Here is a 10,911-nt window from a genome sequence, read left to right as displayed (position 1 = left end):
ACCCAGAGCCCCCAAGGGCGCCCCGTGGGGGTCGCCAGGCAAACCAGGCAGAGCCAGAGCCCCCTCTTCGCCAGCAGGACGGACCCGGGCGTCCTTTGGGAACCCCAAGCCGCCCGGGGGGTGGTGCGTGCGTCCCGAGGACGCCCGTGTCCGGGCCCGCGCAGGCCCCACCCGGGTCACGGCCCGGGATACGTGCGCCGGGCGCCCAGCGGGTTCGGGGGGGCGGCCCGCGGGACGCGGGTGCGGAGCACGGAGGCGGCCGGGTCGTACCACCGCGCCGCGGGAAGAGGGGCAGCTCCCGGCCGGCCCTGCCGCCCCACGCACACCCGCGGGCGGAGGACCCGTCGCCAGGCTGCGCCCCACGCCCAGCCCGGAAGCCCCGCGAGCCCGGGCCATACCACCGCGCGGCGGGAGTAGGACCACCTCGGGCCGTACCATCCGCCCGGCCGGGGGACGCGCCCTGGCCCCGCCGCGCCCTCGCAGCTGGCGCCCCGCAGGCCCCGCCCGGCAGGTGCCGCCCCTCCCCGGGCAGACGTGCAGAAAAGAACGCGCCGGCCTCGCCCGCGAAGGGCCGCGCGGCGGTGGGCGGGGCGTCGCGAACCCCCCTCGCGCCCACTGGCTGCGTTGCGGTAGGGCGGGCCCGGCTAGGCCGACCATTGGCTGAGGGACCAGGTCATTTGCATACGGGGCTGGGCGTGGAGCCGCGGGGCCCGGGGCCGGTCGGGTCGGGCCGGGGGGCGAGAGGGTGCCTGCGGCCGCCGCTGAAGTTGGGCCGAGAGCCGGCGACGGCCCCGCGCCGGGGTCGCAGGTGACGCGCGAGGGATCCCAGGTTGGCGGGCGGGGCGCCCCTCAGAGGCCGCCCTCCCGCGGGGGCTGCGGGGGGTCGGGCTGGGCAGGCGCGGCGGGGCTCGGACGCCCAAGTTGGAGGGGACGGGGGTGGGGTCAATCCCTCCGCCCGCCCACCCGGCAGTCCCTCCAGGCGCAGGGCAGCCCCTGCCCACCGCACACTGCGCTGCCCCAGACCCACTGTGCGTGTGACAGCGGCTGATCTGTGCCTGGGCAGCGCGACCCTCCTGGCCCCGTGTCCGGGTCTGGCGGGCAGGCGAGCGGCCACACGGGGACGCGAGGGCAGCTGGATACCGTGGGGAGGGGGCGCCCTATGGACGGGGTGTGCCTGTCTGGCCAGCAGGGACGGCGGGTGGGGGTAATAGAAATCATTCGGGGGCTTTGCTGCCCTCCGCTTGCTGGGGCTGAGGCTAGGCCAGATACCCTCTTGGAGGGAACTTTCTTTTCCTTGTGTGTCCAGGGTGCCAGTGTGCGGAGTTCCTGTTGCCAAGCTGAAGGTGGCCCTGGGCAGGCACAGGTGTGGTCATATCTTCAGCCAACAGGACCATTCTCCGGAGGGCCCCCTCTGGGGACTTTCTACGGGAAGAGAGTGACAGATTTGGTGCTTCTGTGTGTTTCTGCCGCTTCAGTGGGGCCACTGCGGGAGACAGCGGGTGGATCCTCCAGCAGCCTGTCTGCTGAGCCTGCCTTCTCAAGTCTACTGTTAAAATCAGGACCGGGTCGTGTCCGAGCCTACAGGCCCTGTCCCCGCTCCCCAGGCCTGCAGGAGTTGAGGGCTGCACCTGCTCGCTGGAGAGGGAGAGGCAGATTTAGTGGACGCCTGGCATGGACTCGGACTGGCCTTTGGAAGCTCCCTGCCCTGACGGGGTTGCCTGTCACCACTGCGAAGTGAGGCTTGGCAGGACCTACACCTGAGAAAGGCTGTGTGTGGTCTTGGGGTCCACACCTGCAGAGCTAACTTACTGCCAGACGGCGACTTACTGTGAGCCACCCTCAGTGAACCGGGGTGTCCTCAGCTGGCCCTACAGAGCACTTCTGTGCTGGGGATGAGTAGGAACTCTGGGCGAGGAGGGTCCCAGCGCCGCCCCTCGATACAGCCTGGCTCTGCCCTCTGCCCGTACTTATACCAGGTGGGATCCCTGCCCTGCATTGCCTGGGGATTGGCTGGGCTTGGGCCCGCCCTGCTGTGGAACTGGATGTTTTCAGGGAGCCCAGCCTTTCCTCATGTCAGCACAGTTCACAATATACTTTTCAAAGTACAGTTTAAAACTCAAAAGTAAACTTTTCAGCAACTCAAAGGTTTGCTGAGTGATCTGAAGCACTCTGGCCACTTTTTGGGGCCATGGGATTTGGTTCACCTGAAACAGCCAGTGAGAGGCCCGGTGTGGTGGCTCACGCCCGTAATCCCAACACTTCAGGAGGCAGACGTGGGTGATCGCTCACTTGAGATCAGGAGTTCAAGACCAGCCTGGGCGACATGGTGAAACCTCGTCTCTACTAAAAATACAAAAATTAGCTAGGCATGGTGGTGGGCACCTGTAATCCCAGCTACTTGGAAGGCTGAGGCAAGAGAATCGCTTGAACCTGGGAGGTGGAGATTGCAGCGAGACGAGATTACGCCACTGCACTCCAGCCTGGGTGACGAGAGACTCTGCCTCAAAAAAATAAAAAAATGAAACAGCCAGTGAGGAGGAAGGCTCCCCGCCTTCCCCCCCGCCAGAACATAGCTGCTGCTGGGACACCCTCTTGGTGGGGAAGAAGGCGGGTTAGCTTCATCAGAGCCAGCAGCAGCAGACCAGGGACGGGCACCTAGGCAGTGGCCTCAGAGTGAACAGGAGTTCCTCAGAAACACACACACGGACGGCGTGGCGCATGCTCTGCCAGCTCCATGCCTCCTTCCCATTGTGGGGCTGGGGTACGTAGGGCAGAGCTCATGACCCCCGGGAGGACATGGGGGTGGGCTCTGGATGGCACCTGGCATTGCCCCCTGCTGGCCTATGTGACGGTGCGGAGGGCTGGTCAGAGAGGTACGACCATCCCTCCAGAATGTGGGTCGGGGCTGTGGATGGAGGAGTAGGCCCCTCATATCCCAGGCCTTTGCCCAGGCACAACCCACTTGGCCTATGCATTCCAGGCTCCATCCCATGTGACTCTGGGCTTAGCCCCTTCTGGGGCCACAGGTCAGGCAGGTCCAGGCCCCAAGGACCTCCCAGGGACAGGCGACTGTGAGCTGGGCAGACAGGAGTGAAGTCAGGTGGGGGTTCCAGCTTGCTGACACCAGCGTTTGGAGCCTCCTGCTGCTGCCTGGCTTCCCTGCATTCCCTGTTCCCTGCCTCAGGCAAGAAATAACCAAGCCGAGTTGCCTCTGCACTGGTGGCCCTGGCCTCTGGGGAGCCCTGTGGATGGCTTCCTTGCCCAAGTTCAGGCCTTCTTGTTCCCTTTGTGTGCTCCAGAGAAAGGGGGCAGCACCAGATCCAGATCCAGGGCCAACCAAGAGAAAACTGAGTCCATCCCAAACTCGCCCATTCTCAGAGCACAAAGACCCCATGATCTAGAGCAAGCTTGTCCAACTGTCGGCCCATGGAACAGCTTTGAATGCAGCCCAACACAAATCTATAAATTTTCTTAAACATTGTGAGTTGTTTTTTGTTGTTATTTTGAGACAGAGTCTCGATCTGTCGCCCAGGCTGGAGTTAGTGGCCCAATCTCGGCTCACTGCAAGCTCCGCCTCCTGGGTTCACGCTCGTCTCCTGCCTCAGCCTCCCGAGTAGCTGGGACTACAGGCGCCCGCCAACACGCCTGGCTAATTTTGGTATTTTTAGTAGAGACGGGGTTTCACCGTGTTAGCCAGGATGGTCTTGATCTCCTGACCTTGTGATCTGCCCGCCTCGGCTTCCCAAAGTGCTGGGATTACAGGTGTGAGCCACCGTGTCTGGCCAACATTGTGAGTTTTTTTTACGATTTTTTTTTTTAAAGCTCATCAGCTATCATTAGTGTATTCCATGTATGGCCCATGTATGGCCTCAGTGTATTCCAATGTGGCCCAGGGAAGCCAAAAGATTGGACACCCCTGACCTAGGGCATCCCCATCCTCTGCCTTCCCATGCATGGCTGTACCCAGGTATAGGGGTCCTCCACATTCTGCTCAACACAAAAGATCTCTTCTCCAACCCCAACCATGGATCCTGGAGCTGGGAGTGTATGGCTTACCCTTAGAACCAGGAGAGGTGACAGCTAGCCCAAGGGCCCAGGCAGGGGCTGGGCTGTGGACACAATTTTTTTTTTTATTTTGGAGACAGAGTCTTGCTCTGTCACTAAGGCTGGAGTGCAGTGGAGTGATCTTAGCTCACTGCAACCTCTGCCTCCCTAATTCTTCTGCCTCAGCCTCCCAAGTAGCTGGGATTACAGGTGCATGCCACCACACCCGTTTTTTTTTTTTTTTTTTTTTTTTTTTTTTGACAGAGTCTTGCTTTGTTGCCCGGGCTGGAGCGCAGTGGCGCGATCTCGGCTCACTGCAAACTCCGCCCCCCGGGTTCACGCCATTCTCCTGCCTCAGCCTCCCGAGTAGCTGAGACTACAGGCACCCTCCACCACGCCCGGCTAATTTTTTGTATTTTTAGTAGAGATGGGGTTTCACCGTGTTAGCCAGGATGGTCTCGATCTCCTAACCTTGTGATCCACCTGCCTCAGCCTCCCAATGTGCTGGGATTACAGGCATGAGCCACTGCGCCTGGCCAATTTTTTGTATTTGTAGTAGAGACGGGGTTTCATCATGTTGGCCAGGCTGGTCTCAAACTCCTGACCTCAGGTGATCCGCCTGCCTCAGCTTCCCAAAGTGCTGGGATTACAGGCGTGAGCCACCATGCCTGGCCCCTGCCCTGATTTCAAAGCTGCAAGCTCAGAGCAGACATTTCACACCCACCTGGAGAAGAGGAGGCAGCCCCTGCCCACTGGTACCCATACCCTCCCTGGGGTGGTGAAGCAGCCTGGGACTGGCTGACCTGAGTCTGGGATCCACCCCAACAAGTTCTCAGTAAACCTGACGGGCGGGTCTAGCTTGTCCTGGCGTCCTCAGTTCCTGCCGCTGGCGGGGCACAGGCAACATGACAGAGAGTCAGGTGGGAGGGGGTCCAGACAAATGCCTGGGACAGTCAGGCCAGGCTGAACCAGCAGGCCCACCAGGCTGGGGCCCTCACAGGAGAGCCCCTGGGGTTAGGTGAGGCAGAGCAGATGGAATGTGGAGCTCAGGAAGCCCCAGCCCTGGGCCCTACTGAGCACCCTGAGGGATCCTATTTTCAGATACTCCAGCTGTGGTGAGCTCCAGGTGTGTCAGGGTACTGCTCAGTGGCACCCCGTGGAGGCTCAAGTTCAAGACCTCAGACCCTGCCCAGCGCAGCCTCCGCACACACTCAAGCTGCTTCGGGCAGTTTATTGAGGTTTTCACGTTGGGGTAGGGGAAGTGGCACACACATGCTCTTGCTGTGTACACACAGTGAAGGACCTCTCCCGCAGGCAAGCACATGCCCACAGCTTGAGCACACTGTCCATGCATCTCCTGTCCTCAACAGGCAGTCGTGGCCTTTGGGGCCTGGCAAGTTCCGAGCTGGCTACGCCCCATGCTTCTCCAGGGTGCTGGCGACCTGGCAAGGACTAGGGCAGTCCCCCACTGCACTCCCAGCTCCTGAGGCCAAACCCAGGGCTTCCCACTGCCTGGCGGAGGAGCCCTCTGTGACCGCCGACTCTCCTTCTGTGGTCCAGGCAGGCTGGTCTTGCAGCCCTCACTAGGCTGTCACAGAGCCTGGGGCTGGGCTGCCAGAGGACACCACTCTGGGGCAGGAGCTGCTGCTACCTCCAGGAGTTCTGCATTATGGGGGCCACTGCGGGAGGACACAGGCTGAGGTGGCTGCAGCCACAGGAGGGCCCGGTGCCCCAGGGGGAGGTGGGGCACAGACATACCCTCGGGGCCTAGGCTGGGCACCAGCATGGGACTCAGGGGGAGCGCCCAGGAGGGACTCCTCTCTGGCTGGAGGCAGAGGGCCCTGTGGGTTGGGAAGTCAGCTTGGAGTGGGGCTGGGCCAGGTCCTCACCTCCCAGCCTCCCCCAAGAACCACTCCGACCTGAGTGCCAGGAGGGCCCCTGTCAGGCCGTGGGGGCGGTGGCAGCGCAGCCCCCGTCTGCTGGATGAACTGCTGCAGGTTGCACTGACGGAGCTCTCGGTTCAGCTCCTCCAGCTCCTGAGCCTGAGCCTGAGGACACATGAGACCCTTAGGAGGCACAGCCACTGGGCTCCACAGCCCTTGTGCTCCGGAGGGAGCACTCTCCCTGGTCGGGCCCTGTGACCCCCATATCTGCCCACGTCAGGGGTTGGGGAGTGACAGGGGATCAGGTCCCCGGGCTCACCTGCCTCCCGAGTCAGACCCTGTGACCCCCGTATCTGCCCATGTCAGGGGTGGGGGAGTGACAGGGGATCAGGTCCCCGGGCTCACCTGCCTCCCGAGTGGGACCCTGTGACCCCCGTATCTGCCCATGTCAGGGGTGGGGGAGTGACAGGGGATCGGGTCCCCGGGGTCACCTGCCTCCCGAGTCGGACCCTGTGAGCCCCGTATCTGCCCATGTAGGGGTGGGGGAGTGACAGGGGATCGGGTCCCCGGGCTCACCTGCCTCCCGAGTGGGACCCTGTGACCCCCGTATCTGCCCATGTCAGGGGTGGGGGAGTGACAGGGGATCGGGTCCCCGGGGTCACCTGCCTCCCGAGTCGGACCCTGTGAGCCCCGTATCTGCCCATGTCAGGGGTGGGGGAGTGACAGGGGATCGGGTCCCCGGGCTCACCTGCCTCCCGAGTCGGACCCTGTGAGCCCCGTATCTGCCCATGTCAGGGGTGGGGGAGTGACAGGGGATCGGGTCCCCGGGCTCACCTGCCTCCCGAGTCGGACCCTGTGAGCCCCGTATCTGCCCATGTCAGGGGTGGGGGAGTGACAGGGGATCGGGTCCCCGGGCTCACCTGCCTCCCGAGTCGGACCCTGTGAGCCCCGTATCTGCCCATGTCAGGGGTGGGGGAGTGACAGGGGATCGGGTCCCCGGGCTCACCTGCCTCCCGAGTGGGACCCTGTGACCCCCGTATCTGCCCATGTCAGGGGTGGGGGAGTGACAGGGGATCGGGTCCCCGGGGTCACCTGCCTCCCGAGTCGGACCCTGTGAGCCCCGTATCTGCCCATGTAGGGGTGGGGGAGTGACAGGGGATCGGGTCCCCGGGCTCACCTGCCTCCCGAGTCAGACCCTGTGACCCCCGTATCTGCCCATGTCAGGGGTGGGGGAGTGACAGGGGATCGGGTCCCCGGGCTCACCTGCCTCCCGAGTGGGAACCTGTGACCCCCGTATCTGCCCATGTCAGGGGTGGGGGAGTGACAGGGGATCGGGTCCCCGGGGTCACCTGCCTCCCGAGTCGGACCCTGTGAGCCCCGTATCTGCCCATGTCAGGGGTGGGGGAATGACAGGGGATCGGGTCCCCGGGCTCACCTGCCTCCCGAGTCGGACCCTGTGAGCCCCGTATCTGCCCATGTCAGGGGTGGGGGAGTGACAGGGGATCGGGTCCCCGGGCTCACCTGCCTCCCGAGTCGGACCCTGTGAGCCCCGTATCTGCCCATGTCAGGGGTGGGGGAGTGACAGGGGATCGGGTCCCCGGGGTCACCTGCCTCCCGAGTCGGACCCTGTGAGCCCCGTATCTGCCCATGTCAGGGGTGGGGGAGTGACAGGGGATCGGGTCCCCGGGCTCACCTGCCTCCCGAGTGGGACCCTGTGACCCCCGTATCTGCCCATGTCAGGGGTGGGGGAGTGACAGGGGATCGGGTCCCCGGGCTCACCTGCCTCCCGAGTCGGACCCTGTGAGCCCCGTATCTGCCCATGTCAGGGGTGGGGGAGTGACAGGGGATCGGGTCCCCGGGCTCACCTGCCTCCCGAGTGGGACCCTGTGACCCCCGTATCTGCCCATGTCAGGGGTGGGGGAGTGACAGAGGATCAGGTCCCCGGGCTCACCTGCAAGGCTCGCTCTGCTGCCTCCAGGGCCCGGCTCACCAGAGCCAGGCTGCCCTGCACCTCCGCACTCTGCCGCTCCTGAACAGCCAGGTCCTGGTGCAGGCGCTCAGTGGCAGATGCCATAGGTGAGGGGGGCCCAGGGGCCTCCGCTGCCAGCTGCAGCTCAGCCTCCAGGGCACGGGCCTGAGCGTCCAGGGCCTGCAGCCGGGCAGCATGCTCAGCAGTGGCCGCACTTAGTGCCTGCAGGCGTGCCTGTCCCTCTCGCTCCCGGGCCTGCTCCCGGCGCAGCTCTTGCTCCCAGAAGGCCTCATGGCCCAGCTCCTCAGCATTCCTCTGCACCCTGAGCTCCAGGCCCCGCAGGTCTGTGCAGCAGCCTGGTGTGGGTGTCACAGAGGCCGCAGGCCCAGGGCGTGAGAGGCTGGGGGCTGGCCCGGGGGTCAGTGTTTTGCGGGGCTCACAGCCCAGCGCAGCCCGTGGCTTTACAGGGAGGCTGGCACGAATTAGGCAGCGTTCTGGGGGTGGACAGCTGTCTGAGGAGGGCCTCCCAGCTAGGCTGGGCCCTGTGCGCCTCAGGACAAACTGGACATCGCTGGCGAACTGTCCGCAGGTGGCCTGGGCGCCCACTGGACACTCTTGTGGCAGCAGCTGCCGCTCCTTCTCCCGAAGCCGCTGCACAAGCACAAAGCGGCCAGTCTGGCCTGGGAAGAAGAGGAGAAGGTCAGCCTATGTCCCCCCGACTCTCTGTCCACCTGGCTTGAAGAGTTGGGGAGGACAAAAAGGATCAGCAACCAGCCCCACTCTCCTTGGGGGAGACCATGGGGCTGGACCACCAGGTCCCACTTCAGCTCTACCTGCCCGGCCTGCCTGACCCCGAGAGGACTCACCTATTGCTTGGGCTAGTGCGATGACCACTTCCTGGCAGGTGGTCTGCTCCGAGACCCCACAGACCACACGCTGGATGCCATCCACCCACACCTTCAGCTCCATGGCCGCCAGTCCCAACAACATGCCTGTCCTGTGGGGAGGGCGCAGGCACCGGGTCAGGACCTGCCTACTCCTATCGCAGGCTGGTCCTCCTCTCCTCATCCTCCTGGCCTGCCCTAGAAACGGCTGGGCTGCCGCCCCTCCGCACGGGCCCCACCCTCCTGTGCCAGCCCCACCCGCCAGCCACACATTCCTGGGGTGGCGGCCCTCCGGAGCACGCATCCTCCCCCCCTTCACCAGCTTCCTCTTGCCACGCTCGCACACCCGGAACAAGGCGAATCATTAACGAGATCCAGGATTTCCTACTCGCCTCACCTGGCTCGGAGGACACTGCCCCCTCCCCGGGCGGCGCGGAGGCGCCCGCACGCCAGGCCCCGCGGCCGCCGGCATGGGAACGCCCCACCCCGACCTGCTCAGGCCGCAGAGGCGCTCGGGGTCGCAACCCAGATCTCGACCCTGCAGATGGAGCGGACTCCGGGTCTGAGCAGCCCCCGCCAGCCCGGGGAGCCCCGCCGCTGCCGCCTAATCGCTGCGCTCGCCCCGAAAGTCCCGGTCCCCGCCGCGGGCACCGAAGCCCGCGCCGCGACCCCAGCCTGGCGGGAGCCAGGGCGTCCCCGTTCCGCAGGGCGGGTGCAGGTGCGGCGCCGCCCCCGCTCTCCGTCCGGGCATCGCGGAAAACTCTCCCCAGTTGGAGTCGGCGTCCGGCCGGCTCGAGGCGCGCCCCGCGCTCGCAAGTACCCGGGACCCGGCGCGGCTCACCTGGGCGCTCGCCAGCCTGGGGACCCGCTCGGGCGCCGCCGCAACCTGCCGCCCCCAGCGCCGCGGCGCACCCGGGCCCCGCGCCCCCATTGGCCCGCGCTCCACACGCCCCGCCCCTAGCACCCCTATTGGCTGCTCAGCGCGGGCGTTCCGCCCCCTCCCCCGCGCCCATTGGCTGTCTCTGTCACGCCCCTCCCCGACCCATTGGCTCGTCGCCGCGCCCCGCCCCCCCAGAGACTACAGGTGTGGGCGGGTCGGAGGGGGGCGCCGAGCCGCAGTCCCCGCCCCCACCTCCCCCCTACCGCTAAAAACGCGGAAATGCGGTGGCCGCGGCCCGCGGGCAGGCCTCGGGGTAGGTGTCTGGCCCCGCTCCTGGGCCGACTTCCTCAGCAGCCTTCTAGTGTGGCGGGTTCCCGCCCAGGAAGGGTCTCTGGCTTGAGATCCCGCAACCCCCGCCTGCGTCCAGGGGCAGCGGGGCCAGCCCCTCCCCTCGCTTCCCGGGCCAGCCTTTGGGGCCTACCACAGCTGCAGTAGTCTGGACGCGCAGGGGTCGCGGGGTCGCAGGGTCACCAGTCCCGGCGAGGGAGGTGGAGCCCTGCGGAGCTGGCGGGCGCAGAGTCCTGGTGCGGGAGGTGCCCGCTCAGGAGAAGGCCCGGACTCTAGCTGAGGCTCTTCTCCGACACCTTCCTGCCCCTTTTGGACCCAGTGTCAGGCCATGCACACAGTGAAGCTGGCTGGAAGCCGCTCCTCCACCCCCTACCCTACTGTCCCGCCCAGGGCCCCGCAGCCTCGCGGTCAGCTGTGTGGGCCATTGATTGTTCTGCCCAGCTCAGAAAGAGTTGTGGGCGTGGGCCTCCTGCCCGCCTGTCTCCTGTGCTCCCCCAGGGAGCCCTTACGTAGCCGAAAGTTGCAGAGATGAAGGGTGAAAGCTGGAATGATTGGGTTTTATGGGTCAGGTCTGGGACCTCGCTTTTCTCCTGGAGCAGAGGGAATACTTGTCATGGTAATGGGGTAGCCCAGAGGGTGTGGAGACGGCTGGGAAAGGTGAGGCTTCAGTTTGGGGGTCAGGTAGGTGAGTGCCTGTCACTGAGGTCAAAGGAGCTGTGGGCTGGGCCTGGCGGTGGAGGCAGGTGCCTGTAGTTTCAGCAAGTCAGGAGGCGGAAGTGGGAGGATCACTTGAGCCCAGGAATTCGACGTTAACGGGAGCTGTCATCACACCGAAGCATTCCAGCCTGGACAGCAGAGCAAGACCCTGTCTCTAAAGAATTAATTATTAATTTAAAAACAGGC

At 64.9% G+C, this 10,911-nt stretch overlaps 1 protein-coding gene, 1 long non-coding RNA gene and 1 other non-coding gene across 18 annotated transcripts; 2 read left to right on the top strand and 1 right to left on the bottom strand.

Annotated features, from left to right (window-relative positions):
* Positions 1-702: 702 nt before the first annotated feature.
* LOC744522 (uncharacterized) lies at positions 703-3,480 on the top strand. The gene is made up of 2 exons (XR_682918.5): positions 703-808; positions 1,307-3,480. It is a non-coding gene; the product is annotated as an uncharacterized LOC744522 (long non-coding RNA).
* Positions 962-1,070, top strand: MIR210 (microRNA mir-210). The gene has a single exon (NR_035713.1). It is a non-coding gene; the product is annotated as a microRNA mir-210 (primary transcript).
* Positions 3,481-5,261: 1,781 nt separating the features above from the next.
* Positions 5,262-10,879, bottom strand: RASSF7 (Ras association domain family member 7). Of its 16 annotated transcripts, none has more exons than XM_054661828.2 (6): positions 10,142-10,879; positions 8,763-8,893; positions 7,879-8,576; positions 5,964-6,092; positions 5,803-5,885; positions 5,262-5,723 (listed from the first exon to the last, which is right to left on the bottom strand). In XM_054661828.2, exons 2-6 carry the CDS (start codon positions 8,884-8,886, stop codon positions 5,636-5,638), a joined length of 1,122 nt encoding a protein of 373 aa, XP_054517803.1. In that variant the 5' UTR covers positions 8,887-8,893; positions 10,142-10,879; the 3' UTR covers positions 5,262-5,635. The 16 variants fall into 16 exon arrangements, with proteins under 16 accessions (XP_054517803.1, XP_063639693.1, XP_001145762.2 ...); XM_063783623.1 differs by lacking the exon at positions 10,142-10,879 and adding an exon at positions 9,622-9,698; XM_001145762.7 differs by lacking the exon at positions 10,142-10,879 and adding an exon at positions 9,178-9,685.
* Positions 10,880-10,911: the final 32 nt, after the last annotated feature.

Source organism: Pan troglodytes, chromosome 9 (genome assembly GCF_028858775.2).
Source record: "Pan troglodytes isolate AG18354 chromosome 9, NHGRI_mPanTro3-v2.0_pri, whole genome shotgun sequence".
In the NCBI taxonomy this organism is placed as follows: Eukaryota; Metazoa; Chordata; class Mammalia; order Primates; family Hominidae; genus Pan; species Pan troglodytes.
Note: the sequence above shows the minus strand (reverse complement) of the source record. Positions and strands in the feature narration are given on the sequence as shown.

Bases quoted from the DNA above. Each gene is read 5' to 3' on its own strand.
- RASSF7 (XM_009459634.4), bottom strand. From the start codon at position 9,084: ATGCGTGCTCCGGAGGGCCGCCACCCCAGGAATGTGTGGCTGGCGGGT. The intron at 8,577-8,762 runs GTGAGTCCTCTC...TCTTCTTCCCAG, and splicing joins CGCACTAGCCCAAGCAATAG to GCCAGACTGGCCGCTTTGTG. The intron at 6,093-7,878 runs GTGAGCCCGGGG...ATGTGTCCTCAG, and splicing joins CAGCAGAGCGAGCCTTGCAG to GCTCAGGCTCAGGAGCTGGA.